Below are 23,145 nucleotides of genomic sequence, written 5' to 3'. Positions count from 1 at the left end.
GTATCAAGTTCCTGTAGTTATCGCTCTGTTTCTCTTTCTGTTAATGTCTCTTGCAGTCATCTGTCCCTTTTGCACTCATTCTGTTTCTTCCTCATTGTGGTCTGTGTGGCACAGTTTCTGCCTATGCTTTGTAACCATTGATTTCTTGAAATCATCACTGCAGTACCTTACAAACTCGTTGTACGTGGTGTGTGTTAGACAGGCTGTTCATTATTGCATTTAGATGGCAGGTGGTGTTTTGATGTGGTTTTAAAGGAATATTCTGGGTTTAATCAAATTTAAGATCAATCGATGGCATTTGTGGCATAATATTGATTACCACAAACTTTTAACTTGTCCCTCCTTTTCTTTCAAAAAAATCTAATAAATACTTACAGGCACTTACAGTTAGTGATTGGATACTTTTACTGACTTAGGAGTTTTTATCTCATCAGCAAAATGAACAAATCTTTATTCAAGTAATTTTGTTCATTTGTCACAGGAAAAATTAATTATTAGTACATCTCACGACTGGGTCATTCTGAGTCTTTCGTTCATTTTGTCATGTGACATCTACTAGGCTAAGATGGACATAGATCGTACAACTAGGTGATGCTTCATGAAGGAAAAGATCAACGACAGTTTATTCAAACTAATAAAATATTGGACATTTGCGGCCACATCAAAATGTGCGAATCACTCTCTGAGAGTACTCGTTCTTCCCGAGTCATATAAAAGATTCATTCGAAATGAACTGATCATTCATGAATAACTCATCACTACTTACAATGAAAGTGAATGGGCCCAATCCATAAATGTTTAAAAGGTTTAGCCACAAGACATAAACAATATGCATGATTTTAATTTGATAAAATAGTTTACTAAACTTTTCTGTTGTAAGGGGGTCCACCTATTGGTCAAATGGCAGCTTCCAATAGCATGGATGAAGGTCTCCTGTGTGTTCTGTCTTATCGTGCACATTTAATAATACTTTGATTATTAGATTTGAGTTCCATGTTTTATAAATCGTATCATTTATTGTTTTCTTTATTTCATCTAACTCATTTATGAAAAAAACCTTGTTAATGTATCTATGCTTTTGAATTTAAGTTTTGTATCTGATTATTTTGGTAATTCTCTCTTCTAGATTGTATTTGTTATTTGGGTCCTGTGCCGGCCAGAAGCAGGCCCTTTAACTACAAACTCATCAGTTTCAGATATTAGTAAGTTTTAGACTAAGTACTTATAGGTTCTTGGTTTTACACGTTTAGTCTTTTTTTGGCTAAGTTCAATCATAGATTATTGACTCATTGTTTAGCCCCAGTCAATAAAGTTCTGTTTTTACAGATTCTCTGTTTTATTCTACTTGGCCAAGTCCTGTTATAGGTTGTCGGTTTGCCGTTTAGACTTTTACTTAACTAATGGGGTTCTTCTGAAGTAGCTTAATTAAGCAAACTCTGACCATAGATTAGTAGTTAATAAGAAATATACTAAAAACAGTCCTTCAGTCCTTCCACAATTTATTTTACCAGGTAATGTTAATACATTAAAACAATCCAATTAAAATAATAAATCAAACTCAAATTCATCTATTAATAATATAGTTAAAGTTACATTCCATTCAAACATTTTCCAAACATAAGAAATTCAAATTGTAATTACCTGGTAGAGAAAGTCTACACACTTTGTCTGTGTGGGTCAATCTGGCTACAGAGAGACCCGGGTTTCCTTGCCAACTCCCCTTAAATACTAAAATACTCCTATTGTTATTTCAGATGTGTAGGTTTGATATTCTCCAGATTTTGACAGATTTTTCAGTTTAATGTGATTACATGTTATGCTAAATGAGATCAAACGACTATTAGACAATGAAAGTTTTCGATAATGTCGACTAAACGTTTCAGCCCTAATGCAAATAATAATATGGTTTTAAACTCACCTGCTTTATTTGCTTGAATAAATCCAGGTGTCTGTCTTTCAGGTGCTTTATTAAGTTTGATGTGTTTCCTCCTTTCATCAGAAAATTATGAAAGCAGCATTTACAAATAGGTTTTTGCTGATCTATGATGTTTCCCTTTTCATCAGCCTCAAATCCAAAGAATTTCCAAACCTGGCTTTTTCCACTTTTCTTTTCGACAAGATTAAGTTGAGACTCCGCAGCAGCAGCTACTTTGCTTGTCGTCATTTTTGCTTGTTGTGAGCGTTCAAAAGTTCCCGACTGTGATTGGGAACCGGGTAGACCTGGTACTCTGTACTCCAGTACATTCAGAAAAAAAAATGTGTTGCTTGGAATATATATATATATATAACGGGGTGAGAGACAAGCGTTCCGTGTTAGAGTGCGCATCAGCTGGAGGAACTTTGAATCTCTCCCGGTCTCGTCTCCCGCTCAGATTGGGTCACTTCTGCGACTGGTTGAAGCAGCTCTGACCGCACAGATAATGACAGTTTTTGGAGTTTGTGTTTATTTACATGTCACGCTCCTGTATTATTGGAACTTTAATTAAGGATGAAATAAAGATATATCGGCAAGCTGTGATCTGTGTTTCTATCAGACACTCGAGCTGCAGCGCTACTCTCATCTCACGTGTCATCATTTATATGATCTCAAGTTATGTTAAATGACATCAAGCTACTATTCAACAACAGAATTATTTTATTATTATTTGTAGTTACAAATGACAATCCACTGAAATTGAAAGTTGGTTTGAAAAAAACGTATTTCTTATATTTATATTATTTTTTGCAATTCCATTTGGTGGCGCAGACTTTTAGAAAATGTATAAGCTTTATAATTCTGCTTTTAAACCCCGCCAAAAATAGTCCCCATTCACTTCCATTGTAAGTGCCTCACTCTAACCGAGATTTTAGCATTTTTGGAAAATGAGGGACAGCCAAAATAAAATTTTTTTGTAATCAACATTATGCCACAAATGCTGTCTATTGAGCTGAACTTGTATTAAACTCTGAATATTCCTTTTAAATGCAGGACTCTGTAGTATTCCAGCAGTGTTTTCTACCAGTTAATGCACTGATTACAACTTCACTGCATCACATTTTAATCTTATCAACATGTTTTAAAACTACTTCACTGAGAGACCAGATTGACCCTGAAAGACCTTTTCATATCTTCCCTTTACTGAACAACCCCACCATCCTCAATACTCTGTTTGCTGCACAGGCCACTGTATATTCTTTTGTTTGAATTATAAAGATTACACTAAGGTCCTAACTGTTGCTTGTATTCAGTATGCCAGAGTTTATGAACTGGTGTGTCTTTGTATTCTGTGGTTTGCTGTTGGCAAAGAACACAAAGTAAATAATGTAAGTCAAAGCAAATGTTTACAATAAATTGCCAGGGATTAACCGCTACAGTTGAATTATTATTTAAATGAATGGTGTAATATTGCAAGCGAAATGGAAAGAGAACAAATGTAGGGAGAAAAGTATTCAAATTTGAAATGCAGGGAAGAGTTGTGCCTTCCAGGGAGAAAAAGACATGTTATAGAAAGGTCAAATAGTTACTGCAAGGGCACACCCATGAGAACATACACACACACCCCTTAACAAGGTTAATTCATAAAATATTTGAAGTGCAGCAGAAGTGTTAAGGTCAGGGCTCCAGACTAAAAAAATTACTTGGGAGCCAATGTTCCTTAACTGAAATATTAAGGAGCCAAATGGCTCATTTTAGTCGTCAAATCATATAATTGCTCGATTTCATTGTTCAGAAATAAGAAATCCGAAGGAAGACAGCTGATAACCCATTAATTGAAGGTTTAATAAACCGTAGTAAAAGAAGTGAAGAAGATCCGCAAGTTCACTCTGATCATGTGCTACACAGATAGGTTTAGCCGTTGCGCACCTCTATTTTTACATCCCCCTTAATATAGCCCCCTCTTAATATAGAGTCACAGGTGTTTTGAGGAGCAGGGATGAATGAGGCCCTGCGTAAACAGCTGCTGTAATGATGCCAGTAGGACTTGAGTCAAGGTCACGTTAGTGGAGGATACAGAGTGCATGCCTTTCATAACAGCAGTTAAACTGTATTTGTCTTGGTGATAAGAGCAGCAGATGTCTCTTTTCACTTAACTCACAAGTTGGTCCTGGGAACCACAAGCCCTTCAGCACATCAGCAGACCTCTTCAAAAACGGACAACTGAAGTTAGAAGATATTTGAAAATGAGAAATGGGCTCCTGGTTGAGAAAAACAAATTCAAAATAAGCGAAAATAAATACAAGCAATTTTTTTTACGCATGTGTGGAATTATCAGCATAGAAATCATAGCAAGCATAGTACACAGTAGCCTATATATATATATATATATATATATATATATATATATATATATATAAAAAAACGTATTTTAGCCCCACATTGCAGTTGACTGGTGAGTAAATATTAACATTTCACTCGCCAGTGATTGAGTTGTGTAGTGTCGAAGCACCGAGACCCTTTTACTGAATAAAAAGCAGGTGATTAAGGAGCCGGATTCAGCCTCGTCTTTCCCTGCATGCTTTGCATTTGGCATGCTGTTTCTCATACGTTGGCATGCTGTATCTCATGAGCGCACAGGAAAACGTATGTATGGGTATGTTCCATTCCGAAGGGCTCATCCCAATGCCCTAATCCCTTCAAAGGGTTTACCCTCCAGAGTGAGAGCTTCAAAGGGTTTAAGTGTGTAGGGCTCAAAAATCAGTAATTCAGAACGCACATTAACGTCATCTATGTCGAAGTACCGAGACCCTTTTACTTTTATCAAAAATATTTACACATGATTTTGCATCATTAGCTCCTTTCAGAATATAAACTGAAAATAAATAATTTTAATCTTTTTCTTGAAAAATGTAAGCTTCCCATTTTAATTTTAATTTTATTTATTTTAATAAAAAATAAATGTTCATTTGGATTTATTAAATAAAATGCTAGTTTGTATTATTATTATTTTTAACTCATTTAGAATAACTGATGCAGCGAATTTACATAAAAATAACTCCAGAATTAACCAGTTTCAAACAAAAACCATGTGTTTAAAATAAGTTAATTATAATAACTAAAAGCTTTTATAAACCATGGAGATTAAGGGATGTCACATGTTTTTGTTTATAGAAACAGATTGCAGTTGCAGCTAGTTTAATTTACGCTAAATTGCTGTTGACAAACCTCCATATTTGTGATGCATGCTCCAGTTCCGGTCCGCTTGGCACCAAAGTGTCAATCTTTTGAACCCTACGGAAATGCCCTTTGGAAAGGCCCTTCAAAGCAGCTATTTATTAGCCCTTCATTTAATATCTTTTTCAGTTGCATTATGCTTAAATGCCGTTGAAAGTCTGGTGAGTAAAAACATAAATTTACTAGCAAATGGCAATTCTTTCTCCCAACATGACCATAGAGGGTTGCCCCTGATAAAATAATACAATCTTAAATTAAATGAACTAATCTGTGTTTCTCAGAGCAGTAACTTGCTTTTGAGGTCTTCAGTTAACTTAATTTCTTCATTCAGGGCTGATAGAGCACTACAATTTTTTCATCTTTGAATCACGTAGACAGACACTGAGATGTCTCTGAATGGAAAAATCCACACACAGACATTAGATATTCTAATGGATGGCTTGCTATCCTCATCTAGAAAAACATTTGCTTTCCCACAATCTGTCAGTATAGAAAAAGAAAAGAAACAGCTTGTGGGAAAGAAGAGAACATAAGATCTCAAGGACAGTGTTGTGAAAGGACACATCTGTGTGTAAATCCTTTTAAATGCACTTAAATCTTCTGTTAAAGGAATATTCAATCAATATTCAGCTAGTCGTTTCCCATCATGCTTGCAGTTTGCCCAGATGGAAAAATCCAACTGCGCCACATGGCACGCGCCTCGATCTCACAATACTTTTTTGGCATTTGTCACCATGACATCACAGCAAGTTGGACAGATTTCTAACCGGCATGCACCTGATGCTGGTCACTGGTGAACTGTTCTGCGCAGAACTTGCTCATCTCAAATGAGCCTAACATCAGCGGTTAAGGGCGCTTACACCCTCATGATTGATTACAGCTGCGGCCAATCGTGTGCTTGGCAATTGCGGTCTAACTGAGGCAGATTGCTTGATTGGTTGCTGCTACAGCCAATCATGTGCTTGGCTACAGCAGCGCGTGCACAGTGAGATGCGGTGTTATGGATCAACTGGGGAGCGTGTTAACTGGGGATGTGCATGTGAATAATTTTATTTGCCTTTTCAGCAGATTGGTTTAATTTGAATTGTCAAGGAGCAAATAAAATGTGTTTTGCACATTATAAAAATGTTGGTACCATTATTAAAGTTCTAATGAAATTGGCACCGTTTTAGAGCGATTCTAACTGTTTCCCAGGGTAACATGGTTGCCCATGTTAACATTAGTTTGAAAGGGAACTGGCGATTTCAAATTTTTCAGATTAGTAAATCACATGTTGAATTATTTTATATGCAACACTAAAGCTTCAAATGCATGTTTCCTATTGGCACACTAAAGATGAAGATATAAATAACCATCTAAAGACAAATGTTTTTGTGAAACATATGTGCCAAAGACTTTTGCACAGTACTGTACTTTCAATCGCTTTTATTTCTTTATAATGAATAATGGCTTAATGAAATTATTGTTTGAACCATTAAATATAACAAAGTTAATAAACAATTATAGGTGGGATACTGGTCCAGTGGAAAGTCATACTGGCAGTAAACATAGAGACCTGGGTTAAAATTCCGATCAATCAGGACAAATATGCTTTGCTGCAGATTATGATACATTTTTAGCAGGTATATTTAGAACTATTTTGTAAGTCACATACTCTGACACAATCAATTATACTGTTTTTAATAGATTAATCAAAATTAATGAAACTGAATCAAACTGCCAGTAATTACAGTATACGCTACTGAATTTTCTGAGAATGGTTGAATTACTGAGAGAGAAAAAAAACATGAATTACATTTTTTAAAGTTTACAGGCTTTTTAAAATGGTCAAAAGATTTTAAGATTTAAGGTTGAAAATCTTAAGAATTTGGCAAACAAACAAAATCATTATGTTTTTGAAGTGCTTTCTCAGAGTTTCTCAACACTACCCCGGTGGTCATAGGTGGTCTATATCAGTGCAACCTTGGCTCCAACTTCACACCAAAGTGTTTTTCACACACATTTACATTTACATTTATGCATTTGGCAGACGCTTTTATCCAAAGCGACTTACAGTGCACTTATTACAGGGACAATCCCCCCGAAGCAACCTGGAGTTAAGTGCCTTGCTCAAGGGCCCAACAGTGGCATCTTGGTGGTGCTGGGGCTTGAACCCCTGACATTCTGGTCAGTAACCCTGAGTCTCAACCACTGAGCCACCACTGCCCCGTTTTGCCTCTTTATGAAGAGATATTGAATGTCTCATAATTTATTTAAATTTTACCTTATCCAGAGACCCCAGTTATTGAACTACAGTAATTACATTCACCAAACAAACAAAAAACCCTAAGACCTCAACATAAACATCTTTTTACTTTATGCAATCAAAGCAATTGCCATTTTTTTTTCTCTTCCAAATAAATGTGTTCACTGTTTATTGTGCACACAAGCTCATAAATGTGCCCCTCTTTCTGCAGCGCTTGTCACATGGAGGGCAAAGCAACGCTTGGCGTTGAACGAAGCGTTGACGCCTCGAAACTCCTTTTGAAATGCGCTTTACAATGACGATAGGACATTATTGAAACTCAAAGTTGTTATTATTATTATCCAAATCAAATCACTTTATTGTCACACTACCATGTACACAAGTGCAACAGTAGGTGAAATTCTTGTGTGCAGTTCCGAGCAACATAGCAGTCATGACAGTGACGAGACGTATACCAATTACAATAAACAACATATTTACACAACACAATTTACATATCAAATGTACACATAATTACACAATATAATATACAATGTACAGTAAACAATACACACAATATAGAATACGCATACAATAAAAATAAAGATTATATTAAAAAAATAATATATACAGTAGTTGTATTGTGGAGTCTTTTGTATTGTACTCGTTACTCTATCAGCATAAACCTCGATGTCGTCATCAGAGGCGGACCGGAACATCTCCCAGTCCGCGTGATCAAACAGTCTTGTAGCATAGAGTCTGATTGGTCCGACCAGCACTGGATCGTTCTGAGGGTGGGTGCTTCCTGTTTCAGTTTCTGCCTGTAAGCGGGCAGAAGCAGAATGGAAGTGTGGTCTGTTTTGCCAAATGGTGGACGGGGGAGGGATTTGTAGCCATCCCGGAAAGGAGAAAAGCAATGGTCCAAAACCCGGTACCCTCATGTGTTGAAGCTGATGTGTTGGTGGTATTTTGGTGCGATTGTTTTAAAATTGGCTTTGTTAAAGTCCCCGGTCACAATGAACGTGGCCTCGGGGTGCGCGGTTTCCTGCTCACTTATGCTCCTATACTGTTCCTTGAGTGGCCAGTCTGTGTCGGCCTGTGGGGGGATGTACACAGCTATGATAATGACCGCTGTGAATTCCCTCGGTAGCCAGAATGGTCGACACAGAAGCATGAGATATTTCAGATCAGGAGAGCAGAAAGACTTGATAAAATGTAAGTTCCTCTGATCACACCATGATTTGTTGATCATAAAACATACACCACCACCTCTGCTTTAACCTGAGAGGTCTTTCGCTCTGTCCGCTCGGACGTTAGTCTATTACTGTTGTCTTTTCTGATAAAAGTCATGCTGTAGGAAAATTATACAGCACATCTGATTTGTTCTTATGATGCTTAAACATTCTGCTGAAGTCAGTAGATTTGACATGCAAATTTTAATAAAGGAGAAGGTAAGGACATTATTGATGCTCATTATTAGACTATTATTATTGTGTTTTTGGATGAAAAGTCTTTGCAGTTCGCAAACCTTATGGAAATTATTGATCTGCTTTGTTCTTATAATGTTAAAATACTATAAAATCTCTTGGCAGATTTTTGTCTTGAACATCTCAAAATGATTCAGTGGCTCACTCATTGCACATAAGGCCCTCATTTGTCACCATCTAGTGGCAATTCAACGATTGGAGTCAGCTTATACAGCGGTTACCACATGCAGTATGCGGAAACATGGAATCTAGTCATAAAAATTGCATTAGCAATAAAAAGTAGAATGTTATGGAATATGACTTATTTGGACACAAATTCATGTTTGAATGCACAGTTAATCAAATTAAAATTGTGATATGTCTTAGTGTGATAATTAAACAAATAAAGTCTCTGATTTAATTGAATAAATAAATAATCTGCAAGTTAAGCGCGCTTCAACATGTATGTGTAGAGTTGTCCGCTGATACACTGAAAATACCTCAACATGATCATCATGCGTGTTTGTGTGTGAGATGACAGTGAGAAGAGCACTCTGAAGTTAATTGAATCACAGCTTTACAGGGATTAATAATCACACTTGGCCATGAATCATTCTCCTTATCTGGAGGAAAGAGACTTCCATCAAAAACAAACAAATGCTAATATAAATAAAATTTCAATTTCAATGGACGCTTGTGTTTTTGCTTGAAATTACACTTGTTGGGCGCATAAAATGTCCTGGACATATCCTAGAAAATTGTGACTTGAAAAGAGTGGGAACCCAGAATTTTCATCTGGTTTTCAAAAAATAGTAAAGTATTCCAAATTCCGAAGAAGTTTTTGCACACCTTGTTCCTAATTGTGACCACAAGGAGGTTACCCCATGTGACTCTACCCTCCCTAGCAACTGGGCCAATTTGGCTACTTAGGAGACCTGGCTGGAGTCACTCAGCACACCCTGAGTTACCCAGGCCCCCAAGTAGGGAAACTCTTAAGAAATTTTACGAGATTATTCTTAGGTAAAGTGTATTTACTGTATCACAGAATGAGAGAAATAGGTGTCTGAACAAAACAAAAAATGTGTCCTGAATTTTAAGAATGTTTACATAACACAAGTAGACTGGCTCAGGTACCCCTGTTCTCTAACCTCTATATATATATATCCAGAATGTTTTCAAAATCCTTTTTGAAATTAATAAATCATTGTCTTAACCTCCTAGTCTTAATGGATTATTCCGGGTTACTTAAAATGGACGCGAATGGGGATGGTTTTTGGAGGGTTTAAAGGTGGAAATGTAAAGCTTATAAATTAATAAAAACACAAATTTCCTGTTAAAACTTTAAAACTGTATTATTTGAGTTGTAAATTTGTTTAAATCCACATTTTTAGAGTCGTTTTACGGTTTGTTGACATTACATCGTCATGACAATGAAGCTGGGAAATTGGCTAACATTACACAGGTTAGTAATTTATTTTTATCACACTAAAATCATGTTAGCACACATTGTTTGTCTTGTGGCTATACTTTTGAAACAGTGAGTATTTTAACATTTACGTATTGACCCCATTCTCTTCCATTGTAAGTGTGTCACTGGAACACAGAACTTTGCTCTCTTTTTTTTTTTCATTTTTTTTTCAGGATGGGCAAGTAAAAATATTTTTTTGTGGTAATCAATGTTATGCTGCAAATGCTGTCGATTGAGTTTAACTTGTATGCAATCCAGAATATTCTTTTAACAACTGCAATCTAAGACCACAAATCTTTTCAGTGTTTATAATGCAGTTTTAGACCACCTCAGATTTGCCTTATAATACTTGTTAATAATCCTAATATTTTTAATAAACACAATGAGATGTCACCTTGAGAAAGTAATTGACCAAGGAATAAGGAAAAGACTCTTTCGCAGAGTTTACGGGCAAATTAACTTGACTGTTCCGCTTTCCACAAATAGAAAATAAAACTGGTTTCTGCAGTGATATCGCAATACATGCAGCTTGAATGGCTAGAAATGAAACTTTCATGCAACTCAAAAACAAAACAAGAATAAAAACTGTGGAAAATGTATGAAACTGTAATGGGTTTCTTATCCACTGGTCAGTTCACTACAGTAAGTGCAATCTTGACATTTTTAAGTGGTCCAAACTAAAATAAACACTAAAAATCTGCCAAATTATATTTGACTTTAAATCCATTGATGTACACCGATTCTTTGTGAGATTAGTTAGATTTATGGGTAAGGCTGGGGTGTAACACGAGATGTCCTCACTAATAGTCAAAAAACGTGTGTGTGTCTGTGTATTTTCGCTCCAGCTCCCTCATAAGCTGATTTAATAGCCAAAGGTCTTCCAAACATACTGTTAAGTCAGACTTAATCTCTCGCTCTCTTTATTTGCTTATTGCCATCACAGAGCTCTAGACTGGTGTTTAGTATAAGACCCCCTGCAGTAGGAGAGATTTTAGCCCAGTAAACTGTAATTTATCTTGCTGGGTTGGGTTTGCACAATGAAGAATTTGACCTGTGTCAATTACGGTGGAGAAGAGCATTAATAGTGTGTGTGTGTGTGTGTGTGTGTGTGTGTGTGTGTGTGTGTGTGTGTGTGTGTGTGTGTGTGTGTGTGTGTGTGTGTGTGTGTGTGTGTGTGATTTGTTTTGTTGTGTTTGGCACCCTAACCACCTTTTGTATTCTGTTTTATGCGCAATTAAATTCAGTGAAGAAGTATGAAACTTTGCTTGCCTTATAAGTTACAGCTTGGCAGGTTGAAATCACAATTGATGGTTAGTCTCGGTGTCAGTACATTTTGTGTGTGTGTGTGTGTGTGTGTCCAGTTACATAAGTAATATTTGGTCTGTCAGCACATAGCCAAAGCTGAAAATATTGATTGTACAGTTATAGTTTGTACAGCTCTAATATTAAGTACTGCATACTGCTTTATGAGAATATGCTGTGTTTTTTTTAAGCAGTTACTTTAAGACTTTTGTTGTTTTTTTTTAAACCAGACCACATGCTGTACATAGGGCTGGGCATTTGTTTTCTGATTAATTCAAATTTGCATTTTAACAAATGTTGTATTTGTATTTTATTATACAGAGATCGAGATTTTGAAAAAAATTGCAAATGCCATAGTTAGATATGTTATAAATCCACAAGACTGAATAAGGAAGAGAAAGCAAATTCATAGCACTTTTCTTAATCCTGCTCCTGATTTGATCTGCTGCACGTGTGTGGCACGCTCCAAAAAACGTGACAAGTTAATAACACTGAGACTGATATAAAAGAGAGCGGTAATATTCCCAATACGATTGTACACCGTGTGACTGGCCTCGGTGTGCATATGTTGATGAATGGTCTCCTTTTCTTTTAACTCATAATAAAGTGTTAGTTACGTGACAGTTATAGGCGCTCCATTTCAAATCATGTAGAGGCTAAATATGGGAGAATCAAATATCCAACCCTTTTGTGCCATGATGATTCATATAGATTGCTAATTATTGCTTAGTTCTGTGACATGTTTTAAGTGCACTGCATCTATAGCCAACATTTGGCAAATGATCATTTTGACAAACTATGCTAGTTGAATTGTAATTAATTATTTTATATTGCTGCACTGCTCAGCATGAACTGCTAGAGGGCACGTCTTTATATGTAGGGGTTTATACACACAAAGCGTTTATTCTGAACTGTAACGCATAAATACAGTTTTTGCTCAGAATGAACCGAAATGAATAACATTTAGTCCCTGCTTAAAATACATTGCTGAAAATAATATTTATAATTTGTTGTTATGGGGACAGGTGGCACAGTTGTCCAGTTGCCTTACAGCTAGAATGTGTTTGGTTAGAGGATGTGGAGTTTGCATGTTCTCCCCATGCAGGTCAGGTGAATTGGAAACAATAAATTTGCTGTAGGCAGATTGTCTGTCTATGTATGTTACTGATTGCTTTCTGAAAGCTAACTTAGACCTTCTTTTCTTTTTCAGGGTCATATGCACTGACAAAGGATCGACACCTCAGGATTCAGTGTCACAGTCTGACAACCTTTTGTGGTTGTGGCTCATTGTCATTTCTAGTTCACAAAGTGGAGGGGAGGGGTAAAGAGAGAGAACCTCCCAGCTTCTCTCTTCCAATGTCCCAGAGACAGTATGACTGCTCTCAAGGCATCAAACTGCTGACCGTGTCCACTTCTGTCCCTACCCCCTGAAACCGCCCTCCCACTCTTTTTCACCCAGACATGGAGGTGAGGCTCTGGACTACGACTGATGTCTCTGATTGGCTGACTGAGGAGGGCATGCAAGAGTATTCAGATGCGTTGCGTAACATGGATGGCCCTGCCCTCTTGCATCTCTCTGAGGAGGACTTCAAAGCCCCCCCCTTGTCGTTGGTCACTGGTGACGGTGGTCGGCAACTGTTGGATCGAATAGAGACTTTGCGCTTCACCAGCCAAATGAAGGCCCACAAGAGTAACAACCATGAAAACAGTCACCACGCAAATGGACACGCCAGCACCCTGCTTGCCAGTGGCAGTGTTCGCAACGGGAAGATCCTTAATGGTGGTAATAAGAACGGATACCACTCAGAGCCGGTTCGCATCTTGATTCCATTGCCCTCTGAGCAGGAGCGCACACCGTTTCCCACTGAGTGGTTCAAAACAGGTGTGGCCTTCCTGTATGCACTGTGCTGCTTTGTCACAACAACAGTTGTGATCTCAGTGGTGCATGAGCGCGTCCCCCCCAAAGAGGAGTCCCCACCCCTGCCGGATAAGTTCTTTGATCTGTTTGATCGTGTGCAGTGGGCGTTTTCCATCTGTGAGATCAATGGGATGCTGCTTGTGGGACTGTGGTTTACACAGTGGTGTCTGCTCAAACACAGGTTTGTTCTTTACACATTATTTCACTACCAACCCTGTTGAAAAGACCAGTATAGAATAAAACAGTGCCCACCCACTTTTTCAGACGTCCTAGTTCTGTAAGTATTTTTCCCATTCATTGTTTCCCATAGGGAGTTCATAAAATCCTGCATAGGAGTTCTAAGGAATGAACCAAACCAACCAGTTCCCAACATCACAACATTACAAACTTTGATTTGAAGCAAAAATTTATTTGAGAATCAGACAAAAAAGATAAAGGTACAAGACGGTCTACTTACTGTCTTAAAGGAAAAAATATTATCACAATATGTATCATATTATTTGATATTTTTATTACAATATACATTTCTTACCATTAATGGGGAAGGAAGTGCATTCCACATGTTTGTTAAACCTCAAACTTGTTTGTTTGCAAGTAAACTCCATAGGGTAAACTACCTTTTAATTTGAAGTATATTCAATATAGGTTTTAATCCTACAGGTGTGTGACCTCTTTTTGATGGAATTTCTGCATTATCATTGCCTTCAGCAGATGATTAACTCCACAGAAAGATTTTGTTGTGATGCTCCACACACCAGCTCAGTAGGTGCCGGTAATTCACCATGAGCTGGATTGCCAACTGGCAACAAACATCACAAGAAGAAGAAGAAGAAATTCTTTGTTGTCTGTGTCAAAAAATTAGCAAACATTTACAAAAAAGGAAGAGTTTCTGTTGTGTTCAGTCGAGAGCTGTACTGCATTGTCAGTGCTGTTTTTCTGTACACAATACAGAGTGCTAGCTACCGGCTACCTAGCCTCAATACTGATTTATATGACAGCAGGGCTATGTAGCTTCTTGCCAGCAAATGCTTCCTAAATGGCTTATTTAGTTTTGTGTTTAACTTTGCTGAACTGCTTGCCTTTTTTTAGTGTCATGCACCTGATCCAATCGTCTATATTGAACAGTCTAAATATTTTTTTTTCTCTCAATAAAAATGTATATATCTTTATCATCCAGATGTAATATCTAAAAATAAATAAGTAGTTTGAGAGTGTAGTGAGATCAACTCGACATTTACATTGCATCAAGTGAGTGGGCAGTTGATGCTTGGCTCGTTTGGCCATTTTTGTTGGCTGCGACTCTCTGATTGGTGAATCTTTTTCTGTTGGATCATAATTGTAGTTGTTTATCAGGAATTTGCTTTTATTTGTTTTTAATGAAGTTGAAACGGTGCAAACTGATAGCTTCAACAGAAGCATGTGCCACCAATTAACAACCTCTGGGCTCATGTTAGGTCTGTCTTAAAAATTTATAAGTTATCATAAATAATCAATTCCCCTGTGGAAAAAATGAATGGGATGTGTGCCATGTTAAACCTTGTTTAATTTATTTTATGATCTTATCTCCTAGAAAACTTTCACAACTTAAACTCCTTTTCAGAATATCAAACAGTCCAGAATGCTTTCATCAGCAATCTGATTTTCTGGCTCTGACCCTCATCTCTCTCTGTTTGCAGATCCATAATTGGGCGGCGGTTCTTTTTCATCGTTGGCACTCTGTACCTATACAGATGTGTGACCATGTATGTTACGACGTTACCTGTGCCAGGCATGCATTTCAAGTGCTCTCCCAAGGTGAATATTGAGGAATAACAACACTCATAGCTCATGATCTCCATTGTTAAAACATAATGTCTCAAATCAGACTTGATCAGGTTGACAGAATTTGTAAACTCGCAAAAAAGTCGCAAGTTTGAATTCAGGGTGTGCTGAGAGACTCCAGCCAGGTCTCCTAAGCAACCAAATTGGCCCGGTTGCTATGGAGGGTCACATGGGGTAACCTCCTCATGGTCGCGATTAGTGGTTCTCGCTCTCAATTGGGCACGCGGTAAGTTGTGCATGGATCGTGGAGAAGAGTACGAGCCTCCACATGCTGTGAGTCTCCACGGTGTCATGCATAGCGAGCCATGTGATAAGATGTGTGGATTGACTGTCTCAGAAGCAGAGGCAACTGAGACTTGTACTCCACCACCTGGATTGGGGTGAGTAACTGTGCCATCATGAGGACCTAGTAAGCAGTGGGATTTGGGCATGCCAAATTGGGGAGAAAATGGGATAAAAATTTTTTTAAATACAATAATGTATTTTAGCATGCGTTCAAAAAATCTATGTAAATACCTGAAAAAAAGTGTAAATTATGCAATATCATATTTATTTGTAAAAAAAAAAATTGGTCTGTTCCTTGTACAAAACTTTCATAAAGTTTTATATATTGGAATAAAATAGGGGTCCTATGGTCTAAAGCGCTTGGTCTTTTTTCATTGTGTGGAAAAGAGCATCATGAACATTCTTCAAATTTCTCTTTTTCTTTTCCACAGAATATTTTTTGGGAAAGGAAAATTTGGAGTAAATGATGAAAGAATTTTTATTTTTGGGTGAACTATTCCTTTGAGTTAAAATGTTTGAATGAGTAGAGTAGAAATATAGCACTGATTGTTTGTCTATCTATACATGTAAGTAAATGCTTATAAACTCAGCAAAAAAAGAAACTTCCTCTCTCTTTCAACTGCTTTTATTTTCAACAAATGTAACATGTGTAAATATTTGTATGAACATAAAAAGATTAAACAACTAAGACATAAACTGAACAAGTTTCACACACGTCACTAACAGAAATGGAATATTGTGTCCCTGAACCGGGGGGGGGGGGGTCAAAAAGTTTTTGAAAAAAATCAAAGTCAGTATCTGGTGTGGCCACCAGCTGCATTAAGTACTGCAGTGCATCTTGATATTAGGATGTACCGATTCTGTTCAGGTGTTATTACACATGGTCTACCACTGCGAGGACGATCAGCTGTCCTTCCTGTTTCCCTGTAGCGCTGTCTTAGGTGTCTCACAGTATGGACATTGCAATTTATTGCCCTGGCCACATCTGCAGTCCTCATGCCTCCATCCAGCATGCCTAAGGCACGTTCACGCAGATGAGCAGGGACCCTGGGCATCTTTCTTTTGGTGTTTTTCAGAGTCAGTACAAAGGTTTCTTTAGTGTTCTACATTTTTTTTAAATGTGACCTTAATTGCCTACCATCTGTAAGCTGTTAGTGTCTTAACGACGGTTCCACAGGTGCATGTTCATTAATTGTTTATTAAACAAGCATGGAAAACATTGTTTAAACCCTTTACAATAAAGATCTGTAAAGTTATTTGGATTTGTACAAAATTATCTTTAAAATACAGTGTCCTGAAAAAGGATGTTTCTTTTTTTTGCTGAGTTTACTCTTGTGTTTGACTGTTCCAGCTTTTTGGTGACTGGGAGGCCCAATCACGTCGGGTAATGAAAATGATGGCAGGTGGTGGCCTGTCAATCACCGGCTCCCACTCTTTGTGTGGAGATTACCTATACAGCGGACACACAGTGATGCTGACCCTAACATATCTCTTTATTAAAGAGTGTGAGTAAACATAATCATATTCATAAACGTAAACATGTGCCTGCTGTTGATGTACATATCAAAACATTCTTTAGGACAGGGCTATTGAAATCCAGTCTAAAGTTCCAACCCCCTTACACAACTGCTTGTCATTTTCAACCTACACAACTACCTTGATTTAGCTTTTTCAGGTGCATTTAATTAGGCTTGGAGCTAAACTCTGGATGGAGACTCTATAGGACCGGATTTGAATAGCCCTGCTTTCAGATGCTACCGTTGAAGTCAGAAGTTTACATATGCTTAGGTTGAAGTCATAAAAAAAAAATGTTTACCACTCCATAGATGTAATATTAGTGAACTATAGTTTTGGAAAGTCATTTAGGACATCTACTTTGTGCATGACAAGAGTAATTTTTCCAACAACTGTTTACAGACATATTGTTTCCCTTTTAATTGACAATCACAATTCCAGTGGGTCAGAATTTACATACTCCAAGTTAACTATGTTAACACCATGGGACCACGCAGACATCATACCGCTCCGGAAGGAGACGCATTCTGTCTCCTAGACATGAACGTAGTTTGGTGTGAAAAGTGCAAATCAATCCCCAGAACAACAGTGAAGATGCTGGAGGAAACAGGTAGACAAGGATCTATATCCACAGTAAAACGAGTTCTGTATCGACATAACCTGAAAGGCTGCTCAGCAAGGAAGAAGCCAGTGCTCCAAAACTGCTATAAAAAGCCAGACTACAGTTTGCAAGTGCACATGGGGACAAATAACTTTTTGGAGAAATTTCGTCTGGTCTGATGAAACAAAATAATTAACTTTTTGACCATAATGACCTTCGTTATGCTTGGAGGAAAAAGGGTGAAGCTGCGTACACAATGCCAGCGACTCTGTCGCTGCAGGTCGCCAGTGGCTGGCGATGAAGTCGCTAGTGGGCGTTCCCACTACTAGTTGCTTAGTAGCGTTTATAAATGACATTCATGGATGTCATTCTATTGCTGTTGACAGCAAATCTCTTTTCTTGCCACTAAAACAAACATTTTGGAGGGAAAAGACTAAATATAAACGGAATCAGTACATAAAATGCTTTATATCAAAGATGAATGAGAAACAAGGCGTGCTCTTTGCCATAGCGGCTGTTTATCTGCGGCAAAAACGCAAACGCCGGTCTGTCTGGGTCCACAAAACCATCCAATCTCTGAGTCAGCACGGCGAGTACCACCGGCTGGTGCAAGAGCTGCGGCTGGATATACCATATCCATATCATAGAGCACTGGAAAATTGCTAACAGCAAGAATTAGCCTTTCATCTATCTTTCCTTTACTGCAGGAGCTGAGAGAGAAGGATCAAGTGATCTCTCCCGTCTTCTCTCCTATTGGCTGTCGCTTCCGTAAGTTGCTCTTCATTTGAATAAAGTTGAACTTGTCTCAACATTGTCGCGTCGCTGGACACGCCCACATCTAGTCGCCAACAGTCGCGACAGCTCGTGTAGCTGGAAGTCGCTTGGCTCTCATTGAAAATTAATGGGATTGTGTCGCTGTCTCACACGATGTCGCTAGCAGTGTGTACACAGCTTGAAGCTTGCAAGCCGAAGAACACCATCCCAACCGTGAAGCATAGGGGTGGTAGCATAATGTTGTGGGGGTGATTTTCTGCAGGAGGAACTGGGGCACTTAACAAATAGATGTCATCATGAGGAATGAAAATTATGTGAATGTATTGAAGCAACATCTCAAGACATAATTTTCTCTACTATTATTCTGACATTTCACATACTTTATTTTAAAGTAGTGATCCTAAATGACCTAAGACAGGGAATGTTTTCTATGATTAAATGTCAGGAACTGTGAAAAAGTTTAAACGTATTTGGCTAAGGTGTATGTAAACTTCTGACTTCAACTGAAGTTTTAGGCTCTTAATGTAATATGCTGGGAGACACATTTGCCAGCTGTGCCATCTTGTGTACCTTAAAGCTAGTTTATGTTAGTCTCCACTTTAAAACCATAATACAGCAATAATGTTTTCTTTGTATTGTGGTAACAGATTCTCCACGAAGGTTCTGGTGTTATCACTGGTTCTGCTGGTTCTTGAGTGCAGTTGGTATCTTATGCATACTGTTGGCTCATGACCACTACACCATTGATGTTGTGGTGGCCTATTTCATAACAACACGCCTCTTCTGGTGGTACCATACAATGGCCAATCAGCAGGTGAATTTGGAATTTGAGACTGGGTGACCTAGTGTGCAAGCCTTTCTTAACGAAAGTGTTATTTCAAATAATGTTTCAGTTTATATTTTGTTTTCAAGATTTAAATTAATATAGAGCAGTGGTCTCCAACCATATTCCTGGAGGCCCCCCAACATTGCACATTTTGTATATCTCCCTTATCTGACACATCCAATTGAGGTTGTGGAGTCTCTTCTAACGACCTAATGAGTAGTTTGATAGAGGAGATATCCAAAATCTGTAGTGTTGGGGGGCCTTCAGCAACAGGGTTGGAAACCACTGAATATAGAGAGTTACACCACCCATGCAACTCTTCAAGAATAAAAACATGTCAAACGCATATTTCAACCCAATCCATCACCCCCCATCCCACCCCATATAGGATGAAATATACAGTTTACAGTGACTGGAATATAGTTAAGTAAAACAAATAAATAAAAACATCCTAGACAAATGTTTAAAAAAATAATAATGATTAAATGTACTTATTTACATTATTTGAGACATGACAACTCAAACAATCTGTGAACACTGAACTCTAAATTTAAGGAGTTCTAATGAATATGACGTTGGAAAGTTTGGTCTTGGTGGGCTAGATCTGCTCACGCTGCTGCTGCTACAGCAGAGCATGTTCGAAGATTTACTACTGCCAGGCATACACTAGCATGCTGTGTTGAGCATGTAAGACAGGCAGCTGCTGTACAAGTATACATGCATACAAACAATCCCCTCGAAGCGGATCTAGACAAGTGATGCTGGGGTGGAGGCAAAACCGCTTACCTGCAAACAATTGAGGCATTTTAATGTTAGAAAAGAGAGAGTATGCAGATTGATTGGCTAACAGATGACATGTAGAAGGACCTATCAGCTTTTGCTCTGTAGAGTTTCATGAATTAACTTAATGACTTATTTATTTTTTGTAAAAATGAATTTTTTGTGGGGTCACCATAAACTTTTATATAAAGGTGGTGTTTACATACTGTGCATTTAAAACAAATTTGATGTCAGCATGTATCCACATTATTGTCTTCTCTTCTAACTTATTCTCATCTGCTGCTCTATAGGCTTTAAAAGAGAATTCCGCTAGCAACCTATTATCTCGTGTCTGGTGGTTCGGGCCATTCTGGTACTTCGAGAGTAACGTCCGGGGCATTGTGCCTCGAAACTACCAGCTGCCATTCTTGTGGCAAACATTGATGACTATCCGGGTTAAGTACAGCAAGCTGGACTGCCGTGAGTCGTGACCCGTGTCTCCTGATTGGCTGGAGCTCTGTGAGACTCTAAGAGAGAAACTACTCACCCCTTCAATTTCTGCAAAATTGGTTGAGCACTGTGATGCATATAAACCTTTCATTTAGTAATATTCTAAGCATTTTAATGGTCTGTATATATTGAGTGGAGCATCTAACAACTGGATTTGATTTGCTGCTCTGTTATAGTTGTTAAATAATGCTGACAAGATGAACTATGTAATCAGGCCATCATCTTACAGAGAACTAAGAATTCCTGCTGTCTTCTCAATGGACTAGGTCTAGCAAAATATGTAAATTAAGGTTTATTTACCTGCCAAAACTGTATTGAATAACCTGAAATACTTATAGAACAAGATTTTCTTTTTAAGAAGCATCTTTTTGTAAGAATTTTTCTAAATATTTCAGGTTTATTTTCCAAAAACGTGATGTTCAAATAGAATATCTTTTTTAGATTTGTACCTTCCTGAAAGCTGGAGCACATATACTGTAGCTTCAGAGTTTTATAGTGCCTTTATTCTATACAGTCATACACACACACACACACACACACACACACACACACACACATCAACATACAAACACTTGTAATATACTCGTATGCACATGAATACATCCACGTGTATGTGCTTTGTTTACACACACACACACTGCATATTTGAATGGTGATATTTATCTTAGCCTGCAATCTAAGAGAGGCAGTGAGTTTTATACTTGCTATGAATGTGGGAGTTCAGTTCTTCCTCCTATACTATATTACTACAATCCTTCAAATCAAAGCCCTGAGCACACATACAATTAATTTCTCACTAGTGTTTTAATTGGATAATTGAATTTTTTTCAGTATCGTCCATTGGTCTAGGAAAGAGAGTTATCAGAATAGAGTAATTAACGAATTAGGGAAGAGACAAAGAGAATGGCAGAACGTTAGGAACAGTGTGTTCACATCAGGATATAGTGGTGGTTTGACAAAACACTTGACAATATTTGAATGGCATGACTAACCCGAATTGAATGTCCCAAGTTTTAACCATGGGCTGATTCTTGGACATTGATGAAGTTGATTGTTAATAAAGAATCACAGCTAGCAATAATAAATCTTTGTTTTGGAAACCACCTTAATATTAAGGAAATGTTTACATTTAAGTTTACATGCATTGGCAATCTCTATTGATAAAGACTAGTAAGTAATTAGTTTGGTAAGACACAAGTTATTAAAAGGGTTATTCATGTTCATATTACATTTGTCTGCCCAAAATGTGCTTCTGGTAGTTAAAGGGAAAATCACCTATTCTCTCAATAAATTGCCTAAAATGAACTAAATCAGAAACTGATGGTACTTCCAGGCATTTTCGACAGGTAGACTGAATGATATTTAAACAGGGTTGGGAGGGTTACTTTTGAAATGTATTCCACTACAGATTTCAGAACACATGCTGTAGAATGTAATTTGTAATGTATTTAGATTACTCAAGGTGAGTAACATATTCTAAATACTTAAGATTACTTCTTCAGCACTAGTAGATTGTTTCACTTGTTTTGATTATAAAACTCTGCCAATACAGTAAGACAAAATACACATGTTAAAAATACATTCTCTGAAAAACCTAAATATCTTATGCAGTGTTTCTAAAACAAGATAAATCTAATTGATCTTGTTTTATGGTTTTCAGATATTTTTACAGGAAAACAATACAAACATTATTATCAAGAATAGGATTTTTGCCCTAATATCAAAGGTCTTACTAGAATAAAAGAAATTATGATCCAAAATGTATTTTCTTGATTAAAAAAAAAAATATGATCGTGCCTAGTAACATGTGCATGTAAAATGGATAAAAATAGCATTTTAGCTTAGCGTAAAGCTAATAATTAACACAAAGTTTATTTCTATTTCTTCTGCTCCAAACTTACTTCAGACTTCTCTGTCTGCTCGTATGAATGTAACACATCATAAGAAAGTGTTTCACCACAGTTCAAATGCACTTTGGATCGCATAATTTATATGTATAAATGTTTCCATCTGAAAGCACTAAATATTAAATGAAACAAATGACAATAAAATACAACTTAATCTCTTCAGTAATCAAAATACTTTTTGAATGTAACTGTATTCTAACTGTAACTGAATTATTTAAATTGTATCTCTTGTGGAATACAGTTACTAATTTTATGTATTTTAAATACGTAATCCCATTACATGTATTCCATTAATTCCCAACTTTGTATTTAAGGCAGTTATGGAACGACTCTATTAAGTCACTGAAGTGTTATTGCACACAGTTGATCTTAATGGAAAATCAGAAGCACTTTAAAATGATGCCCAGCCAAACAATTATTTAACACTGCACAGCGATGAACTGTAGAATAAAAACATAATTTTTCTTTCCAAAGAGATATATATATATATATATATATATATATATATATATATATATATATATATACACATACATACATACATACATACATACACACACACACACACACACACACACACACACACCGATCAGCATTTACTCTGAATGGTGCCAAAA

General features: G+C 37.2%; 1 protein-coding gene across 1 annotated transcript in view; it reads left to right on the top strand.

The window, feature by feature from the left end:
• The window catches only part of LOC127657096 (phosphatidylcholine:ceramide cholinephosphotransferase 1-like), a 43,106-nt gene extending 20,738 nt beyond the window's left edge, over positions 1-22,368 (top strand). Inside the window, exons 2-6 of the mRNA XM_052145746.1 lie at positions 12,823-13,711; positions 15,207-15,324; positions 16,988-17,141; positions 19,174-19,340; positions 20,423-22,368. Of these exons, the coding sequence (XP_052001706.1) occupies positions 13,074-13,711; positions 15,207-15,324; positions 16,988-17,141; positions 19,174-19,340; positions 20,423-20,602 (1,257 nt within the window). The 5' untranslated portion in view covers positions 12,823-13,073 and the 3' untranslated portion in view covers positions 20,603-22,368. The remainder of the gene's footprint in view (positions 1-12,822; positions 13,712-15,206; positions 15,325-16,987; positions 17,142-19,173; positions 19,341-20,422) is intronic.
• Positions 22,369-23,145: the final 777 nt, after the last annotated feature.

This window comes from Xyrauchen texanus, chromosome 16 (genome assembly GCF_025860055.1).
Source record: "Xyrauchen texanus isolate HMW12.3.18 chromosome 16, RBS_HiC_50CHRs, whole genome shotgun sequence".
Classification (NCBI taxonomy): Eukaryota; Metazoa; Chordata; class Actinopteri; order Cypriniformes; family Catostomidae; genus Xyrauchen; species Xyrauchen texanus.
The sequence above is the reverse complement of the archived record's forward strand: the minus strand, read 5'-3'. Positions and strand labels throughout refer to the sequence as shown.